Consider the following 25,529-nt stretch of genomic DNA (forward strand, 5'->3'; position numbering starts at 1 on the left):
GGGAAAAATAGTGGGCATTTGGAAAATTGCAGAGGAGGCACTAATATTAATCATTAACAATCAGTGTCAGTGTTGGCCTCTGTAATGGTAAATCTTAATATTCCTTTGTTTTAATCACTTGAGACGTTCGTACACCCTACTTTCCCAGACTTCCTTCTGCAATTGTAAATTCAAGTTCCTTTACACTTAACCATCTGTGATGCCCAACTTCCCACTTCCTAATTCACACTCAAACCCCTTTGTATTTTAAATTGTATCTCTTAACCCCATACCTCAGGAGACCGGTGATGATACCTTCAAAGGTGAAGGTGTGAAAACACAATCAGGGAAGGGGATGGCCAAAGGACACAAACACACCCCAGAAGTGGACCTTCCCTCAGCTATAAATGTTTAGGTTTTCCCATTGTCTTTGTCTTTTCTTTACCATCACCCACTCGGGTGGAACTGACCTTTCCTTGCAACGAAATAAATTCATGTCGGCCGGCAAGTCTCTATTTCATTCTTCACCAGCCAACAGAGATTTTCCACGACACCTCACACTAGCTGCTGTTACAGATAAACTCATTGTCTGCAGCTCATCAGCAGTCCTGGGACTTCCTCTCTTTAATATTACAGTTATCACCATTTGTATTATTTCAGTGGTCATTTCTTTCATTTCCTCTTCCTCTTCAGCCCAACCAATGGAGGCAGATGGCCGCTTGAGGTTTCTGCCTCTTAAAAGGACGTTTTTCCTGCCACTGTTGCCGAGTGCTTGCTCTTAAGTAGGAACTCCTGGATCTCTGTAAATACCATAATGAAGACAAGGTCTAGACGTGCTCCACTTGAAAAGAGCCATGAGATAACATCTCTAGGGGATTGGGGATCTATAAATAAATACTGACTGGACTATGAGATATTACACCCTTAGAGCCGCTCTGCTCCACATTGTAAGTACAGTATTATCTGCTATCGGAAGCAAAGTTCATATAAATCCAATACTTATGCACCTTAAAGCGGTCTGGCCTGTTGAATTGTAACACTGCCAGTAATCATACGTCAAAGTAAAGTAAGTAAAGTCAAACTGTTTGAACTGGGCAGCTGTACTTACTTCTACACTGCAACAATTAATGAAGAGCTCAGTACAGCCAAGATAATCTGTATCTGATAAACTGTATGTTCACACCAAAAGCGTCTTTAAAGTCTGCAGACGCTCTGGTCACTGGCATCTCGCCGCCTGCGACCAAAGGGGCGGAACTTTCAAGCAGCGCTGCAGATGTGTCCATTCAGGCTCTCTCAATTTCTCCCGCTGTGAGAATCCGGGTCTGCAATTGGCTGCTGCTTTGGTGGCGACGCTGCTCATTACATAAAGTTGAGCTTCTCTTAAAGGGATAGTTCAACATTTTGGCAAATTGGCCCATTGTCATGATCGCTATAGTCATAGCAGTAGGTTGGTTAACTTTATTTGTCGGCGTAAGCTATTTTTAGAATGGCGGAGCAGAGCAGCAGGCTGTTCAGAGCTACGCTATGAGATAATAATGGAACAATAATGGAACACAGCAAACTGGAGGAAGGTTGTGTCCTAAAATACTGCTACGACCGGTTATAAATGATCAAACAGAGGTAGTTAGACATAAATACATAAGCACCAAAGTCTGTTAGGTTCTAAAGTTGGACCAAAGTATTGTGGATCCCAGATGGAGGCAGTCCACTGTCTGAGGGACAAAGAAAAAGAATAGATAATCTGTCTCTTCTGACTTGCTTTCTAAATGATCAATGTAATCAAGTACATACAAGTGAAACCAGGCTTTGTCTTCAACTCAGTGGTAAGCCTGTGAATATTCTCATTTGTCCAGATCATAGTTATCTCAAGGAAATTAAAATTGAATGCAAATGGACTTGGTTATTTGTCTAGGAACACGTTTCACCTCATCCAAGAGGCTTCATCAGTTCATGTTCGCATCTGACCAGGCTAGTCAGGTCTGACTACTCTGGTCAGATGCGAACATGAACTGTCTCATGTCTGCAGAGAGCTATTTAAATGAATGATATATTTTTTCTTTCCGTTTGCCAGCTGACACTTCATAGATCAGACTTGAGTATATACAGAAAATATTTTGAGTTCTGAACATATAAAATTCTAAAGTGAAACAAATATCCCTGCAAAGCCACAGGCGAAATCAGTTGCAAAGAAATCACAGTGAGTCCTATCTGTGTGTGGTGGTTGCTTTTTTTAAAAACCTTATTTCATATAAATTTTTAACCTAAGTGTGAAAATCTGTCCAAGTTTTATAAATTATGGGTAACTGAAGGAATCGTGACTGCCTGTGAGCACACATGTAAAAAAAACAAGCACCCTAGCCCTCTGCCCTCCACCAAAATACATCGCTCAGTCATACTGCTGCAAAATAAAAATGACAATGCCTGGACAAGTACATTCTGGCATCAAACCAACATGATTAAATCAGTTTAAGATTGTTGGCAGGAAGCCCATTAAAGGGCTCATATTATGCAAAATCCACTTTATACTGGTTTTGTAGCGGTTATGTGTGTTCCTTGGCCTTTCTATGACGCCTGGAGGTGTAAAAAGTCTGTCCAGTGTCCACTCCCTTAATTGATTGCTTCACTTTTTTGAGATTGTGTGCCCAAACGGGCCAGTTAGAAATGCAGCTGCTCTTGATGTCACTGCTACACATTACAGTTTATGGACATAATATGACAACAACGAGCAGACTACTGTCGCCCCCCGGACATTGCGCCTGAATCACATCCGTATCGTCATATTTGCACTGACACGACTCCCAGTCAACATATCATCCACTTATAATGTTTGGAGTGTGAATCTTGCAGGGAAACTTTCCTCTTTTTCTCTGTTTTTGGTGTTGATGTGTGGCAGCGTTAAAGCGCCACACATCAACACCAAATTTATTACCTCAGATTGATTTAGGGCAATACACTCCAAATACAATGTGGTTGTACCACTTAGTGGTAGAGGTTGTGAAGTGGTTGACAAACAGTGACTAACATGAGTTTTAAGTTGCGCTGTCTGCCATTGTGCAAGGATGAAGTTGCAACAGCGTGACGTTTGACATCTTTCAATCGGATTAAGACAGTTAACTCCGTCAGGCAGAGGTGCTGACATGAAGCCTTCTCCGTTGTTCATCACGGAAGGCCAAATTGAGGTAATGTTTTATTGGTCTTTCTTGAGAGTGTGTGTGAATACAAATAGGTCAGAAGCCCACTACCCCACCCCCCTTTGCCAGAGCGGGCGGCAACTGCAGCAGAGACGACGTGACCGTGACGTGGAGGAGAGCGTACTGCCACCAAGCCTGGGGCTGCCTACCCAACACACAACTCACAGCATTGCTTCCTGTTCATCTTTCTCCTCCCCCGCTTTTTTCACCCCTCTAGCTCCCTCGCAGACCGCTGCTGAACGAGGAGGGTGAGAAGAGGAATATGGAGACAAAAAAAGGAAAGAAGCACATGGGGGGAGGGAAGTTAACAGCGCAGCATGCGAAGACGGAGAAGAGCAGGAAGAAACGAGCTTCAGCTCAGACATTAGAAGAAAAGCTGGATACAAAAATGTAAGGCTGATGCATCCAGAGATGAACCCCATCCACCCACTGCTGTGTTGATATTCACAACATGACAAGGATGGACGGCTAAAGGAGCCAGACTGTTAGTTAGCGACATTCTCCTCCCTTTGATCAGAGGCAGCTGCAGCAGCAGCAGCAGCAGCAACAGAGTACCGCTAGCGTCAAGCCTCCAGGGACAATGCGTCAAGGCAGACAGAGAGACTGCAACACTGGAGCTCTAACACATGTTCTGCCGATGCACACAAACACACTGCTGCATGCGTTTGGTAGATGCCATACGACGATGAGGACCAAATTTCCACCAATGCACCAATGAGGAACACCTTTTTTTTTTTTCTGAATAAGAGAAGAGGATGATTTGTCCTCCGGTGTGAAGCAAATTGATGGAGAAGTCGTTCAGCTAAAACTGTATGTGATCGGAGCAGTGACTAAGAGGGCGATCGATGATGGATAGCAGAAAAAGCCAGGTTCTGAGATTAAACGGTGAGTGCCTGTCAAGTCTTTAATACAAATGCACACAAAAGGAAAAGAAAAAAAACCTATGCCAGATTTATCACACAGGATGGGCGACGGAGGGTGTGCCCATTTTCGAAGGAAACACTTGTTTTCCATTTTGGTTGTTGAAATCTTTTCAGTGGTGCTATGAGCTCTCACAAACTGCTCTTTGTCTCGTTGGGTTCTTTAAGCGGTCTAGTGTCTGATTCAGTATAAAACACAACACACTCCACATGAGGGTGGTAGCAGCATGCAAACATAGGCTGAGCTTTCTATGACCGTTCCTCGTCTGGATTCTGTCCAAAAGGAAAGGACCTTAGAGTTGGGAGAGCAGAACATAATATTTCTAATAATATTTTTGCTCTTAAAAGCAACAAGATAAGAAACAACTGAAGAGTATATGGCCTAAAACAAGGTTCAGTAAATAATCTGTAAAACGTAAAAGCACATGTTGGCCGGCTCTGCAAACATGTTCTCCTATTGACTTTTCATGCTTCTCATGTATAAAATGCCAAAGACACTGACACAGAACAGTGCATTGACTCTAACATTATGAGTCATAACAGGGCAGTCCATGAGTCCAGGGCTTTTATATCAACATTCAAGTTTAATTCAATGTACTGAATTGATAAAAAAACATATCACATGAGACCAACATACTTTGAAAACCAAATTCCATCTGAAAAATAAAAAATGGTCAAGAGCAATACTGAAAATTGTATCTTAAGCCCAGAGATAACTGAATAGGATGATGTTTAATTTCCCTTAAAGTGTGATAACAAGTTTTGCATATCAAAATTAAATAAATGTTGTTACCATGGGGATGAGCACTAGAGAAGCTGTTTGACTATCAAAACAGTATGTATCAAAGCTTGTTGGACAAAATACAGTATAATATAAATACAATTTTACTAGGGGTGCACCGAATGGCATTTTTTGGCCGAAGCCGAATACCGAATAAAATCAAAACACTCGGCCGAATAACCGAATAATACCGAATACCGAAAGTGGTTATAAAGTTTTTAAATAAAATATTTTTTTAAACTTAATTTTCAAAGAAAGTAAATGTTTATTGACTATTCTGACAGTTTTTGAATATTCCAGTTGCCGTTGCTCATCAAAAAAGCACAACAAGTTATATAAAGTTTTATAAAGTTGGTTCATAACCTTTCTTGGTCAGATTTTTTTTAAATTCATCAATTAGGCTACTAGACATTTCAGGCGACCTCATTTGAATTTCAGGCGACCCCACGTGTTGGGAAACACTGTTTTAAAAGACGTCGGCCACGGACGGAGTGGGCGACATGCTGGGACGAGGAACTTTCGTTTTAACTGCTGCAGCCGCGTCTCCCTCTCATACTCAGCATACTGTCAGAGAATAGACTGGCTCTGATGCTGTTCAGGGTGTTTGGTTTTTAAATGATTCATTAAAAGGCGCGTTCCTACAGGAATGATCCCCTCACTCAGTCCTCTCAGTGGCCGTGTCTCCGCTGCAGACAGGACGCACCGGGCTCTTGGAGCGACGTGCAACGGTGCGTGCGCTCGCTGTGCAGCTCCCCCCCCACTTCTCTTGTTGCTGTTGTTTCCAGCAGTAGGAGTTACTTACTAATAAAGCTGGGGTTTAAGCTGCTGCTTCGATCGTCGCGCGATCGCGTATTTATCAGACTTTTTTTTTTTTAAATATTCGGCCTTGCTTTGCGCTCATTCCACCGAAGGCCGAATGTTGCTTTTTTTTGCAATATTCGGCCGAATATATTCGGTTACCGAATATTCGGTGCATCCCTAAATTTTACATATAGACATATATATATATATATATATATATATATATATATATATATATATATATATATACACACAGTATATATATATATATATATATATATATATATATATATACACACACACACACACAACTAGCCACTGATAATATCAACATATTAATTATAACAGCTTTAAATGTGCTACTGTGTGTTTAATTTATTGCTGATGTATATTCTCTTCTTCCCTCTGTTTCCTAGACTTTTACTGGACCTCAAAGTGATTGCCATAAGCAGAAATGTGATACCAACAGCTTAGTCAACCCACCACATAAACCGCACTTGGAATTCAGGGATCAATACCCGATCAAAAGCTGCTGACAAGTGGACTTACACGTCTGACGACTTTTTGAGTGAACTACCGCAAGCACAACCATGCAGTGGAGGCGACGGCACTGCTACACGCACACAGCTAAAATTCTCTATCTCCTCTCCCTGTTGGGTGTACTGGTGTTTCTGGTGCACCAGGTGTGGCTGCCTCGGCTCACCGGTCTGCCGTGGTGGAGAGGCCATCCAGTGGTGTATGGAGGTGGTGGACTTCACACTAGCAAAGTCAAACTCAACATGAGCTCCCAGCATTCAGTGTGGAGGTTTGTCATTGTTCCTCAGCCCACTTTCAACAGCTCTCACGACAAGGAAGTGCCCCCCACTCCTCAAGCGAACCCAAAATTTGGGAACACTGTGGTGACCAACAACGCAAGCCAAAGTGGGGAGGGAAACTTGAACGGCACGATAACTCACGGGCCTTTCTCTTATATCATCAATGAGCCAGACAAATGCGTAGAGAGTGGACCCACACCGTTTCTGGTGTTGCTGATAGCCACCGAGGCACGGAAGGTAGAGGCAAGGAACGCCATACGTCAAACATGGGGGAATGAGAGTGTTGCCCCAACTCTGGGATTCATCCGCCTCTTCATGCTCGGGAAAAATGAGGGCGAACTGGGACTATTACAACAAAGGATGCTAGAAGCAGAGAGCCAAAGGCATCATGACATCATTCAGCAGGACTTTCTGGATTCCTACAAAAACCTGACTATAAAGACCCTGATGGGGATGAACTGGGTGGCAATGCACTGCCCACAGGCCAGCTACGTCATGAAGACGGACAGCGACATGTTCGTTAACACAGAGTACCTCATTTATAAGCTACTCGGGCCAGAAGAGAAGCCCAAGAAGAACTACTTCACCGGCAACAACATGAGAGGCTTTGCACCAAACCGAAATAAGAACAGCAAGTGGTACATGCCGCCGGAGCTGTACCCAAGCGAGAAGTATCCAACCTTCTGCTCTGGGACTGGTTACGTCTTCTCTGGGGACCTGGCAGGGAAAATCTACCGAGCATCTCTGAGCATCCACCGCCTGCATCTGGAGGACGTGTACGTAGGAATATGTCTGGCCAAGCTGCAGATCGAGCCCACGCCACCGCCCAACGAGTTCCTGTTTAACCACTGGCGGGTGTCTTACTCCAGTTGCAAGTACAGCCACCTGATAACGTCGCATGGGTTTCACCCCAATGAACTACTCAAATATTGGCATCACTTAAAAAGCAACAAACGCAACGCTTGCATAAACACATTTAAAGAGAGAGCGGGCAGGGTGCATGCAAAGAGAACGACTGGGAGGAGACATGCTCACTAACTGAAGCCAGTACACGGCTCTTTATTGGATACAAGCAATTTCCCCAACACCTCTAAACTTAGTGTGGAGGGACTAATCCACACTTTTTCCATATGGGAACTCAATACAAACTCTACAGATATGTGTGTGACTGTGAAACCTGATGGAAGTGCCCCTATATTATTGCCAATTTTGTACAAAAGAGATGAAAACTGTTTCCACGTCTCAGTCAAACCACTGGAGAATTTATGAACACAGTTCTATTTTAAAAAGGAATAAGCAACGTCTGCACAAAAGTGACTTTTTTTTTTTCTAACTATGGAAGTTCTACGATACAATGGGAACCCCCTGTATGTGTTTGATATATATATATATATATATATATATATATATATATATATATATATATATATGCTGACACAAAGTTTAAAACTAGAGTCTATGGTACAGTGCCAATACCCATGTCAACATGTGAATCAAATAGTCAGGAAAGTCATTTGAAAAGAGGTTAGTTCCAACATGAAGTTGGAGGTAACAGACCGAGATTGTAGCAGACGTGTCTGACAAAATATGAGGGATCAGGTGTTTGTTATGTAGCAAATGATACAACCCTCGATACAATGTGTTTGTGGGACATGCAACTGGAAAAGCACAACTGAGAACTTAATGAAGCACAACAGTTTCCTGCTATGTGAGTGAGCTGCTGTTGTGACATAATGGTTGATGACGAGGCTGCTCTCAAGACATCTCAAACAATGATAAAAGGAAAATCTTTCCTGTCTGTGGTTTACGCTGATTCTCTTTGGGATAGTAAATTCACATTTGAAAGACCAGCATAATTAACAGTTTACATAGTTTAGATTATTCCTACTGACTTGCTTAAGAATCAAGAGGGCGAGTGCTGCCAATTGACTGATGCTGCGAGGCAAAACACGGCAATAATTACAGGGTTCATATCTTACACAATTATGTTTTTACTGCTCAAAATATATTAGTCCTCACTAAGTATGTCACAGTGCAGGTTTGTTTTGCATTTGTTCCGGCAAAAAACACCTTCTAACCTTCCTGGTTGTGCTCAAAGTTGATGCAAACACGTAATGCAGTTTTTGTGGTTTGCTATCAGCAAAACGAGAAGCTCTCTTCTTACCGTCACTGACTTCAGGGTCATGCCGTGGTAGGTTCCCATGGTATCGATCTTGAAACCCTCAGTTTCTAAAAGAAAACAACATACAATGAGTTGCAGATTGCTGGCAGAAGAAATTAGTCATTTTCTTAAGCATGATTGTACTAAAATATAATATCCAACTTTCAAAATATTGACTTAAAGTATATTGTTTACAGTAGACCTCAATACTGTTAAGTATAAGAACATTTTAAATTTGGTACAAACGCATCTATATCGGCTGATAGTTTTAAGTCTAATATTGTGACCTGCAGATATGAAACTGATGCTGATGTTTCTAGTCAATAATGTGAACTGTTAACAATGTGTGTGACAATGCATCAATGTGTTGGCTCTATGGAAGTAGAGGGTTTTCCCTCCCACCAGCCTGTGTGCTTCAGAGAAGCACTGATGATTTTAAATGTGTTGAATTGTGTTTTAAGGTCAGTTTATTTTTGGGAGAAGATGATATCTGTGGATCAGTCAAGAATAAATAAATAAATAAATAAATAAATACACATATTTTCCTCCAACTTGGTAGAATCTCTTTGCCCCCTGCTGTTTGTGTGTGTGAGAGAGAGTGAGCACCCCCCCCACACACACACACACACACACACACACACACCACACACAGTGTTTTGCTGGGGCAAAATCACCACCAATGTTCTCCCAATGACCATGAGCCATGTCCATCATTCTTTCTAAACTTAGCTCAGTATTTTAAAGCAGAAGTAAGCGTTCCGGTCGTTTTGGCTAATGCTGCGTTCCAGGCAGGCTTTTGAAACCGTAAGTTACAGCTTCAAGTCACGACTTACGACTTTGTAGCGTTCCAGGCAACCCGCAACTCGCGTTTCTCCGACCTGTTGCCTGTGAAAGTGCACTATAACGGCCACTCGTAACTTCCGACCCGTGAACTCGGACCAGATCGAACTGGTACGACTTCACAGGTCGGAAAAACACGAGTTACAGGCTGCCCTGAACGCACCATAACTTCTTGTCAGCAGACAGAGTTAGCAGCCCCCGCCCTCGTCATGGATCTATTGGTCCTCGTCCCCACGTCACCACATTCACGCACATCCCTTGGCTGCACACACAGCCCTTCATGCCGTTCTCTCTCCTCATTGGATAAAAATTGTAGGATACAAGAAAAGTTTTCTCCTCGGCTCAGAGCAGAGTGACTGACAGACCCGTGTTTCGGTCCAAACACTCTATGTAAGTGATTGCTGTCGGAAGATATAACTATTTAAGACTTATATTAACAAAAAAATATTGCTTACTTCTGCTTTAAAGCAGTACTAAAGAACTTTCAGTTTTGGTTGAGTTTGGCGGCACCAGTGGCCCAAAGCGGTAGTGTTTTGCCTGAAGGAAGACTCCATTTCCCATGAACACTAGCGTGAAGCCCTGTAAATATCCTGCATTAAAATTAACAGAAGACATCAAAACTAAGTTTCTGTTTCCAGTGGATCATTTCAAAGTGAAAACACAAACATAATCCATTGCTAAAGTGCCGTTTTGCCTGTTCCCTCCTTGTTGTGACGCGCGAAAGTGAAAGTAAAGTGAGAGCCGGGTTCCTACCATGCTCCTCAAAGCTGCTTAGTGCCAGAGAAAGAGATACAGACCTCCTCGGGCCATGACAGAGGTGTCATTCAACTTGTTGTAAGTCGATGTATCATCACAAAAGTTATGAAAATATTATATGAAGGTTGAAAAGTTCCTTAGTGTTGGTTTAATGTCAGAATATGATTTTCTGTATTGACATTTTCTGATTTTTTTCCCCAGATACATATTACGTGTATGATAAAAATGATGATCAAATAAAATGATTAAACACTGAACACAGTATGCACTAGTGGAAACCACTGCATATACCAGCATTTACATCAGTAATCTGCAAAGATGAGTTTGAAATCCTCTGCACATATTGGATAGCTTAACAAATCCTATATGTTGCATTATAATGTTAATCCATGGTCATATTATTCTATTATTTTATTATAATTAGTGTGCGTGCTCCAGGCGGCTAAACAATAACATATCTGTTATGCCAACAGATAATGGTCAAAAAATTTGAATTTCTCTGACATAACAGGCTTTCAGTAGATGTTTTAGGGGTTATTTAAGTTTCTGCCTTGTAGAACCCGATAATGTAATAAATCCCTGATAATGTAATAACCCCAATACTGTAATAAAAAATTTCACTTGAGTGGATTGAAAATGTAATAAAACCTGATAATGTAATAACTTCCCAATAATGTAATAAAGTGCATTTCCCAATAATGTAATACACTCTTAACCAATAATGTAATAAAGTATTACATTAACAGGAGGTTATTACATTATCAGGTTAGCCTTCCATTTCAAGGGACCTGATAATGTAATAATACTCCAATAATGTAATAATTTAACAGGAGATCACCCATTACTTGGTTTCAAGTGGTGTGTTCAAGGTTATATTTCTGTGTAAGCAACACAAGCTCCAGAGTGCCACCAACAGGTCAAAGTTGGACATGCATACATTATTGGGAAATGCACTTTATTACATTATTGGGAAGTTATTACATTATCAGGTTTTATTACATTTTCAATCCACTCAGGTGAAATTTTTTATTACAGTATTATGACAATGAAGCCGTTTTCCCACTAAAATTAGCGGGTCGACGCAGGTTTTTTAAAGGCCAGAGTAGCCATGGCAACAAGATAGAACTATGTCAGCACTTTAAACAAGTTTCACATGTGAAAATGGATAATGTGATCTTAACAACTTTAAATGGCAGCACAATTCTGCTGTTTTTGTTTAGAAACTGTATGTGGAGGTCTGACAGTATAAGCAGACATTAAAGTATAATAAGTATAAAAAGTAAATACGTTTAAAATCCACACATGTGAAGAGAAAACAGTTTAAACACAGCGCCCCCCAAGGTCAAAGGTCACACTTTTTTGTGGTATCCCCAGGATGATGTCATGAATCTATGGACCATGTTTGAGAAGAATTTGTTTGACACATTTGTTCAGCTTGGTCTGAAGATCACATGCTAAGTTTCATTAAGATTGGACAGAATATGTGTCCCCCTAGAGGTCAAAGGTCACCAGATGTTTTTGGTGTCGCCAGGATGATGTCATGAGTCTATATACCAAGTTTTGTTGAGATATGTTAAAGGGTTGCTGAGAAATGGGCTTACTACTTCCTGTTTGGCGACCATGTCAAGTTTGATTGGCTGTCACGGCTAAGAGCCGTTTTTAAATGATGATTAATACTTTTTCATACTACTACTTTTTCACTGCACTTTATTTAATGGAGAGGGAACAATACCTGATGTTCTCAGCTGTAAACGGTAGCTAAATATAACCATAAAAGGCTGAAAACCACAGACCATTTGTCCTAAAGGTCAAGCATGTGGTAGCTTTCTTTCATACCTAATTGGTCTTAATTATAAGAATAAAAAGTCCAAGGCCGAATTCCGATTCTCCCCTTAGCCCTATCCCTTGGCCCTAACCCTTCGTTTTGCGCGTTCACGTGAAGTGGTAGGGGTGTCCCAATTCTGGTTCAGACGAGGGTTAGGGGGAAGGGGTAGGGCTATCTCACCCTCGAAACGGAGATTTTTCAGGGGCACACTACGGACCGAGGGCTATGGCAAGTTTCCCAGAATGCATCTTGCGGCAACCGGTAGCTGATTTATTTCTCACTGTAGCGCTGTTACGTCATTTTGTTAAGTTTTAATATTTTTTCATGCGAGAAAGTAGCTGTTTAGATCCCCAATGTGCAGCCGGTTTATCCACATGAGGCTGTTTAGACGTTTGCTCCGATGTTTTTCGGAGAAGTGAAGCTCCACGGTGGAGCCTCCACCTGTGGAGCAGATCAGCGGCTCGTCACGGAGACACCACCCCGTCCGGAGAGCTCGTCAGCCGGCCAACCTCCCGACCTCGTCCCGGTAGAAAAGACGACCGCTAATTAACTTACCCGCAGGGTTGTAAAGGTTTACCGCCGCGTAATTACATTCTTTTTAGGAGATAAATGCTCGTCTCATTGATGAAATGTAACAATTGTCGCATTAATTTGTTTGAATTAAAAGTGAAGCTTCATGTGTTTTGGAAGCAGCACTGCCTGGGGGATCTGTAGCCTATACAGAAATCACCACATTTACATCAATAAATAAATGTTTTACAATGAACCGATCAGTCTTCTTTAAATTTTATTTTATTTTATTAAGTTAACGTGGTTCTGAATAGAGGATTTGTGGCAAAAGCTCGTCACGTCTGCTTATGTGAAAGCCAGCAGAGACGACTGATGACGCATGTGATTGTTGAAGTGGTGTCCCAATTCGTAGGGGTTGACTTTCAACCCTACTCCGTGTAGCTCCGTTTCAAGGGCAAGGGTTAAGGGCTAGGGGTAGGGATGAAAAATAAAATCGGAATTGGGCTCAAGTCTACTTTATATAATTGTGGGTCATTTTTTTAATAGAATAAAATGAACATTTAAGTGTGACAAATCTGCAAGAAAGTAAGAAATCTGGAAGGGAGGAAATACTTTTTCAGAGCACTTTATATGGAGAGCGAACAATACCTGATGTTCTCAGCTGTAATTGGTAGGCTAAATATAATCAAAAGGCTGAAAACCACAGGACATTTCTCCTTTCATATTTAATGGGTCTATAATTATGAGAATAAAAAGTCTCAGTCTACTTTATATAATTGTGGGTCATAAGGGGTCCAAAGTGCTGCATAGTTTTTTGTCAATAATGTGAACATTTTCCATGTTCACATACCCCCACCCTCCGGACCTCCTCACCAATTAAAAAACCTGTCTACAGTCCTGCTGAGGAGGAACTATGTAGTGAACTCAGCTGTGATGGAAAAGCACCTGAGCCGAGTCGAGCTGTAACTGTGTAGTGGAAAGGGGTGCAAAGTAATGGTAACTGGTAATGGAAACCCTGCTTTACATTGTTTTAACATATAAAAGAAAAGAAAACATTATTCTGAAGGTGTGGAGGCTTTTATTTTGCTGTGCATCACAATTAATTACATGTAGTGGAAACCCTGATGTTGTTGCTTTGTGAGTGAACTGCAAACACTGGAACAGTTGGGGTGAAAGTGCGCTACGTCACACTTAATTTGAACATAACTGTTTCCATCCCTTTCAAATCTACCAAAACCTGGCTCTAGCGAGCATATTTTAGTTCGAATCAGGGGATTTTAGTTCGAATTATGGCGTTTCCATCATAACATGTGTGTCTGCCCCGACTCCGAAGCAGCGGCAGCATTAATGACGCATTGATCGAAGAAGCTCCGATAAAATATGCTGAGCCATGAGCGCTGTGTATCTCACTTGGTAGAGCACGCCCACTACAGCGACCCTGGGTTGGATTGTGTCTCTTTCAAGCTGTCCTTTAAAAATAAATGCATAAAAAGTCCGGGAAAAAAAACCCCACTGACTTGGGAGCTGGTGGCAGTGAGAAATTTAGCGGTGACGGCCGCCACTAACTTCTCTATGTCGGAATGTTATCAATTATTTTGAGATTTGAGCCTAATTATAATCATAAAACCCCAAATAGACGTTAACATTTTTAAGACCTTTGAATTATTGATTTAAGACATTTTAATGCCAATTAAGGCCATGTCTTTAGATTAATGAATTCAACGGGTCACAGTTAACCATTCATGCATGTCCAACTTTGACCCGTTCAATTCATTCTGGAGCTTATGTTGCTTACACAGAAATATAACCTTGAACACACCACTTGAAACCAAGTAATGGGTGATCTCCTGTTAAATTATTACATTATTGGAGTATTATTACATTATCAGGTCCCTTGAAATGGAAGGCTAACCTGATAATGTAATAACCTCCCGTTAATGTAATACTTTATTACATTATTGGTTAAGAGTGTATTACATTATTGGGAAATGCACTTTATTACATTATTGGGACGTTATTACATTATCAGGTTTTATTACATTTTCAATCCACTCAAGTGAAATTTTTTATTACATTATTGGGGTTATTACATTATCGGGGATTTATTACATTATCGGGTTCTACACGCCTTTACACTCAAAAGACTTACAATCTTTAGTTTTCTCCACATCTGTCACTAAAGACAGAGAGGAGAGAAGAGAGAGAGAGAGACATCTCCCCTCTGTGTTGGGAATAGGGAATTTGCATCATATATAAAAGTCTTAATCACAAACAGAATTGGTGAAAACTTTTATGTAGCAATAACATAATGCCATCTATCGTCTCTATTTCTCCAGGACAAGAACCAATAACAGAGCTTATCAATACAATAGCCTTTAGAAGTTTAGCCCCAGAGCCTGTTTACTTCCAGGTTATAGTACCTGTCCCCCCACAAAGACAGGTAAAGCTTACCCTCTTTTCCTTTGAATCGCTCTTGATCGTATCTGTTGTAGGCAGCTGGGACAGGTTGCTTGTTCCTTAAGGACGGATCCTAGAAATTGCATGAAACACAAACAAATCATTGTGGAACATGCCTGTCGATACATTCTTCAGTCAAGAATAGTCATTTATAGGTTCACTGATGCTTCCATGAGTTAAACACTTACTGACATTTTATTTATATCCTTAATTTTAAATAAGGCATGTGTATGAAGAGGAAGCAAATGTCTGGTTTGTCAAAATGCTATGTTAAACACCTACCGTATATGGCCAAATTTAAGTTCCTTGAAATCTGATGAAACTGCTGCAAATAATGCATATCGAAAGCACAGATAATATTGTTCTTACCACTTGAGTAGTGTTCTGTGCTGGTCTCTGCTCTGGTGCTCGCCCCTCTTCTCTGGCTTTTACCGACTGAAGAATGGCGAAGATGTTCTTGGAGAAGTTCTGTGAAGAAACATTTACACACAATAAACACATGTACGCACACTCCTCATTTGGTGTCGTGGATTTGGGATCTGATTCAGGATAATGGCTTTGATGTAGAGAGACAAATCACCCAAAAGCGTCCAGAAAATGTTCAAGTACAACACACCAAGGAGAAAGGGGCAGTCTGAATATTAATTACTATGGAAGTTCAAATGAGTAAATACAAATCTGCTGAATGGAAACTCTCTCTCTCTTTTCCCAGGCCTAAACTGTTCAGTGTGTTGAGAGACAAAGCCACAACTCAAAACCAGTGTGCATTAAACTCGAGACAAATGCGATGTGGTTTAGATTTAGCGACAGTGTGAACTATTTTGTAATGGGTCTTTTAACTCACTACAACATTAGCTTGAACCTTCAGATTCAGACTGCCAGGGGCCTGTTGTTCGAAAGTAGAATAAAGATATCCAGGATAAGTGGAAAAGCCAGGTTGGACAAAGTCTCCTAAGTCCATTGGTTGTTCGAACGCCGAGCCAGGCTGAGGAGCAGCAGCTTTGTCAAGCCAGGTGTAACTTACCCCCAATTCCAATCCGCCCCCTAAAGACTCAAGCCCTGAACCCTCACTGACTTAAGTGACGTCAGCTGTAAGTGACAGAGTGTGAGAGTCTGTGAGGGTCCAGATGCTGTAAATATGAATGGAACAGCACTTACACACTCTCACGACACGTTACCTTGACAACAAAATGTTGTTGACTCCGGTCTTGGGCCGATAATTTACCGTACTTTCAACGCGCACAAGGTGTGTGAGGTGGACGGACTCAAAACAAAATGTTCCTGGATCAGATCTGATCAAATCATCATCAATCACAAACTGCACACGTTAATACTGACAGTAAACTTCTTCTTTTTTTTGGTTGTTGCTCTTGTCCATTAACAATAAAGAGAGCGGCGGAGCTCTCTCTGACTACGTGTGGTAATTTACTTTCTTTTTTTTTTTTAACACTTGCGTTCCGACGGCATCTCATGTGTTTGACTTCACAACGCTATGAACTGTGGGTAATTCCCCTACCCAAAGTCAGCATCGGTGCCGACTTACGGTAAGGGGGCAGTAAGGGCTCATTCACTGACTCACTGACTTGATGATCTGACAACGGAACAGCCCTCACACACTCACGGGCTTCCCGTGAACGCGCCTCTAAGGCTGTCTTTACACTGCACGGTTCAAGTGGCCCAATTCCGATTTTTTTCTCTCAAGTGGCTCAGATCGGATCTGTAACATGAATGTGTAAACGGGACAAATGCGCATGGAATCGGATATTGTCAGATCAGATTCAGGCCCCCGTTATATGTGGAAATAAATCAGATACAAATCGGATCTCTGCCAATACGTCTGCAGTCTAAACAGACAGATTGGATCTTCCCTGGCAATGCGTGTCATACGTCATCAATGATAATATTAATTCACATGCTCATGCGTCTCGCTGAACCTCTGTAGCCCGTGATTGACACGTGGGGCTGACCTGGACTACCGTGGCCAGCTGTGGCCAGCTGTAATCACTGTCACAGGCGTTACAGTGTTTAATAAACTCGTCGTCCCTGTAAATGAGGGAAACCTCAGTGACCAACGAGTTAAAATAACGGTTTAAATAAATAAAAAAATAATTTTTGTGGTGTCCGCGCGTCTGTTTTTCCCCCCTCACTAGTTCTTGTTTTCATATAGCCACTACAGTAACATTCATTTCTATGCGGATCGATACGAGGGCAAGCGAGGGAGCGCGAGATAAACACCAGATTTCAGGTTTTCCTACCGGCAAAAACTGAACCGAGCCGATAAGAAATCAAGAGAGGAAAAACAAACATTGTATAAATGTGTGAGGCTGTCCCGTCCTCACTACGTGACCGACGGAGGATCAAACGGTGGCACAACGTCACCGTCACTGTCTCATCTCACAGCAGCTCCGCTCCACGCATAGACTGTAAAAAAAAAGGCTCCACGCAGCCACTTCACTAACGTTATTTTGTAACGTTCACTTTGTAAGTGACGTGTTGGATATAAACTCTGTACACCAGACTCACCTTTGTTTAAAAATATTATTATATTATATATTATTATGTGACAATTTCCTGAAATCACTAGTTTATTTCCAGCGGGTTGTTTCATGCAAGCACAGCAGGTGTAAATGCAGATTATCAGATCTGGGGCACTTCTGATAGAACATGTAAATAGACCGTCAAAAAAATCGGATATAGGCAACAAATCGGAATTGGGCATCAAGACCTGCAGTGTAAAGACAGCCTTAGTCAGTGAGTCCGTGAGGGGTCGGATTGGAATTGGGCCTTATTCTCTTGTCAGTAGACCACAGAGATTGATCACAGATTCACCGATGAGAGGACAGGTGTGGCTACTTTCCTCCAATCAACAGCGGATCTTGAAGTAAGGTGACACACCTCTTAGAAAAAAGAAAAAAAAGCACCGCTGCTGTCGTAAAGAGAGCGGGCAACTGCAGACTGATTGAATGTTGGAGTAGCCTAATCAAAAATTATAATTAAATTATTAAATCACAATTTAAGTTCCTTTCACAAATTAACAGCTGTGCACTTTGCCTTAATGATGAGCAGTGGAAGTTGATACATTGCACTAATCTCTTATCATCTAAAGTAAAGTTCATACAGCACAAATAGAAGTGCCCAAAAGTGCAACAGGTGAAAATTAATTAAATACAGTATAAGAACATTATGCAGTCTGATGCTTCAATAAATTGCCGATAACAATGTTCAAATGAGGTGTATAAATTATTTGGAAGGTGCCTGCTCAAACAATTGTATTCTTGTTTCCTTCCCTCAACTAATATTCGGCCAATATACTGTATTTTGTAACATATTTTATAAAAATAAAAATAAATCTATTGCTATTTTTCCTCCATTGCTTTTTATGAGAAGCCATGTAGTAAGTGGTCATAGAAAATATCATAGATGGGTCACAGATATCGAAAATAGTGAGTATTGACTGAAGAACAGTGTGCACAATTCTGTGCTAATGTGTATTACAGATTTCACAAACCGTCAGACATCTTTATGCCCTTTAGCACTGGCAGATGCAAAGATTCAGTGTGAGAAGCACATGAATAGGCCTAATTATGAAAAAAAGAAAAGAAAAATAACCTAATAAATATTGTAAATGTTTCATGTTTTTTGATTATAGTAAATGTATTTAGTTTGTTTAGAAATCAGGCCAATATGTACATAAGAACATGGAATAACTGTATGAAACACGTTGATTTCTGATCAGAGTGACGGCTGACTTCACAGATAAAGACAACAGAATCAACTTAGCCTGGCTGTTAGCCTGGTCTGGAGCAGGCTAGCTGCAGAGAATAAATCACCATAGTAACTTGACCAGGATAAAGGTATCCAGCTTTCGAACAACCGACTTGAGGCTAAATTCAGCCAGGATAACCAACATATCCCGGCTTAATCCCTTATCTAGGTTTCAAACAACAGGCCCCTGGTGTGACTAACTAAAAGACCAAAACAGAGTGAAGACATACATATTCAAATCTGACTTTGTCAATGACTCATAAAACCATATATTTTAGGGGTAAATTCACACTGGAGGGAAGCCATACCAATGCTGCCATCTAGTGGTGCTGATTGCCATCTCACATCACACTTGAGTTATTTTCAAGGTTGGGTCATTTGGAAATGTTTCCCCACACAACAGACTGCAAACTTTGCAACATCAAGTTGTATTAAAGCAGAAGTAAGTGATATATTTGTGTTAATATAAGTCTTGAATAGTTATATCTTCCGACAGCAATCACTTACATAGAGTGTTTGGACTGAAACACGGGTCTCTCAGTCCCTCTGCTCTGCTCTGAGCCGAAGAGAAAACATTTATCGTATCCTACAGTTTTTATCCAATGAGGAGAGAGAACGGCATGCAGGGCTGTGTGTGCAGCCAAGGAACGCCGTGAATGTGGTGACGTAGCGACGAGGACTGTTGTGGTGCGTTCAAGGAAACTCGTATTTTTCCGACCGTGAAGTGGTACCAGTTCGATCTGGTACGAGTTCACCGGTCGGAAGTTACGAGTGGCCGTTATAGTGACTTTCACCGGTAAAACAGGTCGGAAAAACACGAGTGGGTTGCCTGAAACGCTACAAAGTCGTAAGTTGTGACTTGAAGCTGTAATTTACGATTTCAAAAGCCTGCCTGGAACGCAGCATTAGCGAAAACGACCGGACCACTTACTTCTGCTTTAAGTACAACTGCAAGTAGCTGGTGAAAGTCTATATGTGTGTGAACCTGAACAAATCTTGATATGGACCCAACCCAAAATTTATGCAAGGCTGCAGGACATTGCTTCATCATTGTTCAAAGTTCGATACTTTGTGGACATGAGTATCTTCGGTTGACTTGCTCATAACTTTTCATTTACAACATGCCAAGTGCCCGACGCCTAACTAATTTGCAGGTAAACTTACTCTGTCAAGATTTCACAAGCGCTGATGTGACACAGAGAATCATCTTTGTAACCAGATACCATTAGTCTGAAGCTGACTCTGACCTTTCCAGTGCTCTGGAGAATGGTTGTCCTGGTCCTCCAGACCCTCTCTCGGCTGACGATGTCTCTGGTGACGTCCACTTCTGCATCCACAAAGCTTCTCTGCTTCAGGGTTATGTCATCATCCAGATCTGTTTTGATGGTGGAACGTTTCTTGGCCATGATCTTGGCTTTAATGGCTGCGATTTTCTCCACAGACATGGCCTCAGACAGTGATCTGAAGGAGGAAAAGGAAGAGGAGGTAGTTTTTTTTATCTTAATTTGTTGGTGTTAACAGACAGTAAAAACTGATCGCCACATTATGGCAATACAATACAAAGGATTCTGGTGGTGCAATAATCTACGTCAAGCACATTATACATTCAGTCAGGTCCATAAGTATTTGGACGGCAACAAGTTCAACAAATTTTGTCTTGTTAAAACGCCATACTTGCTTTTAAAGGAGGCAGGCAAGATTTAATGTACAGTAAATTCAGTCTTTCAGGTTAAAGTTAAAGTATTTCAAAGGCTCAAAATGCAAACTAAATTCTGACAATAAGCAAGATTGTTAATACTTGGAGGAAAGTCCATGCAGTCAGTGAGTGTCTGAAGTCTGTTTCTTTCCCTGAGATGCTTTGCCAGGCATTTACAGCCCCTGACACACCGCCACGACGCTTCCCGACGCGTCCCGACGCCGACGGCTTTGGCCGACGAGTCTGTCGCCTCTCGTCAGGAGAAAGGAAAAAGTGAAACACACTGCCCCGACTGCCGACCAGAGCGACTGAGTGGCGAGGACTCCCCCATAGAAATACAGACCCATACAGACCAGGAGCAGCTCTGCTCACTGTTCATTCAAACAAACTAATGCCACTGCCACAGTTAATTTCATCAATGAGACCAACATTAATCTCCCCAAAACAATTTAACCAGCCACGTTTTAACAGCGCTAAAGCCGAAATTAAAACAGTTTTTAGCAGCTTACTGCTGTGGCTCGGTTGCCGCGAATTGGCGATAGCCGATGCTAATTTCTGTTAGCCCGTCTATGGTGTTTTACATTACACGTTAGCATTAAGCTAGCGGGCTTTATATGCTTAGTTGTGAGCTGTGTGTGTTTTGAACGTTGTTTCAAACTATGTGGGTTTGATTGAACATCTTTGATGTTTAAATATTGCCGCTTAATATATTGCTTTACTCCTCTTTTTATTTTATATACCATTTTTACTGTAGGACAGGCTAGGACACAGTTTGTTTACTGTGGTCACTTCCGTCCCTCCCACACACCGCGCTGATTCGCTTAGGGCACCGCCAATCAGAATCGCCATAGCTAGCACACAGCCAATCAGAGTACCCAACGAGTCTACTCTCCCGACGGCCGACGAGTCCCGACTGAGCATGTTCAATCGGCCCCGACGAGATCCGACAAGAGCCGAGGCTCCCCGACGGAGGTGAACACACCAAACAGACGAGCTGCCGACGCCGTCCGACGAGGCCAGACGCCCGACGGTCGGCTCGGTGTGTCCCTGGCTTACAAGATAAGAACAGACATAGTAGTCATTGTGAATGACTATGTCTGTTCTTATCTTGTATGAGGCCAAAGATGAATTTCCACGGCAGTGGACAATAAAGATTTCAATTTACTGCTGCCTCCTTCAGTTGCTGCTTGCTTATACTGTAAATCTTCCTGCCTTCAGTTTTGTCCTAAGTCAAATGCATGCTCAGTTGGGCTGAGGTCAGCTGACTGACCTTGCCATTGAGGAATATTCTATTTCTTTTCTCTGAGAACCTCTTGGGTTGCTTTTGCAGTTTGTTTTGGGTAGTTATCCATCTGCACTGTGAAGTGCTGTAACATTAGTTATGCAGCATCTGTTTGAATCTGAGCAAATAGTACAACCCTGCACCTCAGAATTGATCCTGCTACTTCATCAGTACTCTCATCATCAATTAACCAAGGTGAACCTGTCCATGTTTGATGGATGATGTGGTATTGTTTAAAGACTACATGTATATCACAATGTGACAGCTTTACTTAAAAGCTAATATGATGGAGCAAAGAGACAGGTTTTAAAAAACATATCACAAATCCATTTTACCTGATCTGGTCGGTCTGCACGATGCCTTCTTTGTGGCCCTCCAGACGAGCGGCCAGACGCTCCTTGTCCAGACGCACTCGCTCCTCATCCTTAGGATGACAGAATAGTGTAAACATTTATCAAAATATATGATAAAAACTGAAATTGCAAGAATATGAAGTTGAACTGTAGAACTGGTTTCTAAAGCCCACTTCAGTTGGCTGCTCTGGTTATCAGTTGAAATGGAACAAAATGTACTTCATTTATGAGTAAGTGTCCATATAGTCAGTATTTTGGTTAAACATACAGCATTTCTTAAATAAAAGCAGATGGAAATGCTTCAGTCTTTAAGTCCCATTGAAATGAAATTGAATTTTGTTGATAATCAACACTGTGAACCTTTAGGTCAGCCTCTCTGTTACTCATAGGAATATGCAACGACAGTATACTCAGCTGTTAAATATTCAAAACTATTCCAGCGATACATTTATGATGAAGCTGCTTAGGTTGTATCTGAGATATACAATTAAAAAAAAACCTATCAAATACCTCAAGTGGCATTTATCTGAACTGGTTAACATGTGGTAATGAATACCATAGGGTGACAAGTGTTTTGCATGAAGAAACAATTGACAGTGCCCTGTCTTACCTCAATCCGTGGCTTCTTGGCTTCAGAAGATACTTCATCAGCTGCTCTTTTGACTGAGAAGCAGAAGAAAACAATCGTATTATTTGTACGAGCCTGAATAGAAAATTTAAGCAGAAAACACGTTAAAATATGACGAGAATATGAAGTTGCAGACAGATTGAAATCGTTGTGTCAAAAACGAATGATTAAAGCAGAAGTAAGCGATCCAGTCGTTTCGGCTAATGCTGCGTTCCAGGCAGGCTTTTGAAACCGTAAGTTACGGCTTCAAGTCATGGCTTACGACTTTGTAGTGTTCCAGGCAACCTGCAACTCGTGTTTTTCCTTCCTGTTGCACCTGTTTCACCTCGTACCAGATCGAACTGGTACGACTTCACAGGTTGGAAAATCACGAGTTACGGGTTGCCTTGAACGCACCATAACTTCCTGTCAGCCGATGGAGTTAGCAGCCCCTGCCCTCGTCATGGATCTATTGGTCCTCGTCCCTACGTCACAACATTCATGCGCATCCCTTGGCTGCACACACAGCCCTTCATGCCGTTCTCTCTCCGCATTGGATAAAACTTGTAGGATACAAGAAAAGTTTTCTCCTCGGCTCAGAGCAGAGTGACTGACAGACCCGTGTTTCGGTCCAAACACTCTATGTAAGTGATTGCTGTCGGAAGATATAACTATTTAAGACTTATAATAACACAAAAATATCGCTTACTTCTGCTTTAATGGTGATACAACCAAACAAATTATGTGTGAACATACCTTGCGTTGGACGTTGCAAACCTATTTCTATAGGTGCACTTCTGTCGATACTGGTTGATGTAGCTGTAAATAGAAAAAAAATACAGATCCCATTAAGAGTTCTCATTAGTACAGTACTGTAACAGTGTCCTATTTATAAAGGGCTTAAAAGAACAAAACATAACCTTTTGTGAAATAAATTCGATCAAATACAAGTCAGACCACAGTATGATGTGTTAAGCTCATACTAGAGCTCAACAATTAATCATAATATTTGTGGTATTGCTAATATACCAGTACAAATTGCATGAACTGCTTTTTTTTTTAATGGTAAAATGTGTCACAACACATTACGACTGAAGCCCTGGGTAGCTCCAGTGATCCCTAGGCCCATAAGATATTCTCCTGATTAAGGGATCGTGCTTATTTGCTACACGCCTAAAAATCACACTGTAACGTCTTTATTTTTTGTTAAAGTGAAATTAAAAATATACCAGGTTCACAAAAATATTGACCTACGTTGCAATATATGAAGATTGCAATTGTTTTTTATCATATTGTTCAGCCATAAACACACGGGTGACAAATCTGAGAGTAGCTTGAATGTGATGGGTGCACAATACAGCTAACCATAGATCTGGCATGTGCTACTTACAACTCTCGCCATTGAGATATAAGAGTAAGCCCTTTCGATCAGGTCGTCTGACAACAGGGATGTTCTCCGTCTGTAAACAAGAAAACCATCATGTCACTCAACAAGTCATATTTTACTTCCAAAGTGTTGTAGCAGTACTGACGCTGTCAGGACCCATGTTGATAGTTATTGCAGATCACTTACTGCAGCTCTTCGGACATAGGATGGATGCGGGAGATGCACATTGTTGAGCAGAAACAAGATAGAGTCCAAAGTGTAGTACTCTTTGGGCTGGCCCTCTTTACCAGTACTGAAACACAGGCAAAGAGATACATCAACACCTCGCATGTTCAGACCATCCCATTATACGCTAAAATGAACAACAGCCTGGAGCAAATTGAAAGTTGACGTTGATGTAAACGGCATAACTCTATAATCGGTTAAACACATTTGTGGGCAAGTTGCTTCATGAAAGCAAATTAACACTTGCTCTGATGTCAAATAGTCACTGTACTATCCACAGACATCAGCATAGCTAATCTTCTGATGCACGTGAGACTTCACTTTCCGCGTTACATAAGATACGTTTCTGGTAGTAGTAGTACTACTACTACTACTACTACTACTAATAATAATAATAATAATAATAACAACAACAACAATAATAAGCTGCAAATACTCATAGCTGTAGAAAATTAAAACACAAGTCTCTCCCTTGGCTCAGTGGAGCCCTGACTTCATGGCAACACAACTCGGCACTAGCCCAACGACGCTAACTAGTTAGCATCACATTACTACGGCAAGTTTATATCTGTCATAAACACATTTAAAGTTTAAAGCAGAAACATGACACGCACAAACAGGTTATGAGGTCCAAGCTCCCACATTTAAGTACCACTTCGGAGTAGCCCAAGAGTGCTTAAAGTTTTGGTCACAACAGCGAGGAGAGGAGTTAACTAGGTTAGCATCTTAGCATCGAGCAGCTAGCAGGCGATCCGCCGCTGGCAGCGGGCCCACAAACGCCACTTTTACACATTATAGCGCTCACATACCCCCAGATTATGTAGTTGGTCTTGACATTTTTCGGCCAGGAGAACTCTCCAAATATAACTTCATCTCCTTTAGCGACGATTTCCTTTTTCTGGATGTTATACTGACGGAGAACACTCAACACATCCGCCATCTTCACTTGTCTTGTTGTAGAGTGTTTATCAGGCCCCTAGTTATCAACAGCATGCGGCCTCGCAGAATGCCTGATCCGAAAGAAACTTTATTTCCCACGAATTTCCTCTCGGTTATACAGATATCCCAACAATGATGAAATTAAAATATTGTGAATTTTTACTTGTTTGTTGACAAAATGTGATCCATTGCTCACGGGTCACTTCAGTGATACACCACAAAAAAAAAAAAAAAAAAGG

General features: G+C 41.4%; 2 protein-coding genes across 2 annotated transcripts in view; one reads left to right on the forward strand and one right to left on the reverse strand.

The window, feature by feature from the left end:
- The window catches only part of cdc73 (cell division cycle 73, Paf1/RNA polymerase II complex component, homolog (S. cerevisiae)), a 38,865-nt gene extending 13,439 nt beyond the window's left edge, over nucleotides 1-25,426 (reverse strand). Inside the window, exons 1-10 of the mRNA XM_085804497.1 lie at nucleotides 25,161-25,426; nucleotides 24,313-24,418; nucleotides 24,130-24,199; nucleotides 23,496-23,558; nucleotides 22,743-22,795; nucleotides 22,115-22,203; nucleotides 20,049-20,262; nucleotides 15,406-15,504; nucleotides 15,031-15,109; nucleotides 8,652-8,716 (exon numbers count right to left, since the gene is read on the reverse strand). Coding sequence (XP_085660623.1) covers nucleotides 8,652-8,716; nucleotides 15,031-15,109; nucleotides 15,406-15,504; nucleotides 20,049-20,262; nucleotides 22,115-22,203; nucleotides 22,743-22,795; nucleotides 23,496-23,558; nucleotides 24,130-24,199; nucleotides 24,313-24,418; nucleotides 25,161-25,291 — 969 coding nt within the window. The 5' untranslated portion in view covers nucleotides 25,292-25,426. The remainder of the gene's footprint in view (nucleotides 1-8,651; nucleotides 8,717-15,030; nucleotides 15,110-15,405; nucleotides 15,505-20,048; nucleotides 20,263-22,114; nucleotides 22,204-22,742; nucleotides 22,796-23,495; nucleotides 23,559-24,129; nucleotides 24,200-24,312; nucleotides 24,419-25,160) is intronic.
- LOC146970790 (beta-1,3-galactosyltransferase 2-like) lies at nucleotides 3,248-8,559 on the forward strand. The gene is made up of 2 exons (XM_085804498.1): nucleotides 3,248-4,055; nucleotides 6,089-8,559. Exon 2 carries the CDS (start codon nucleotides 6,263-6,265, stop codon nucleotides 7,523-7,525), a length of 1,263 nt encoding a protein of 420 aa, XP_085660624.1. The 5' UTR covers nucleotides 3,248-4,055; nucleotides 6,089-6,262; the 3' UTR covers nucleotides 7,526-8,559.
- Nucleotides 25,427-25,529: the final 103 nt, after the last annotated feature.

The sequence above is a fragment of the Trachurus japonicus genome, chromosome 17 (genome assembly GCF_045865225.1).
Source record: "Trachurus japonicus isolate A0001 chromosome 17, Traja_1.0".
NCBI classification, from domain to species: domain Eukaryota; kingdom Metazoa; phylum Chordata; class Actinopteri; order Carangiformes; family Carangidae; genus Trachurus; species Trachurus japonicus.

Excerpts from the sequence above, each read along its gene's own strand:
- LOC146970790 (XM_085804498.1), top strand. The coding sequence starts at position 6,263 with ATGCAGTGGAGGCGACGGCACTGCTACACGCACACAGCTAAAATTCTC.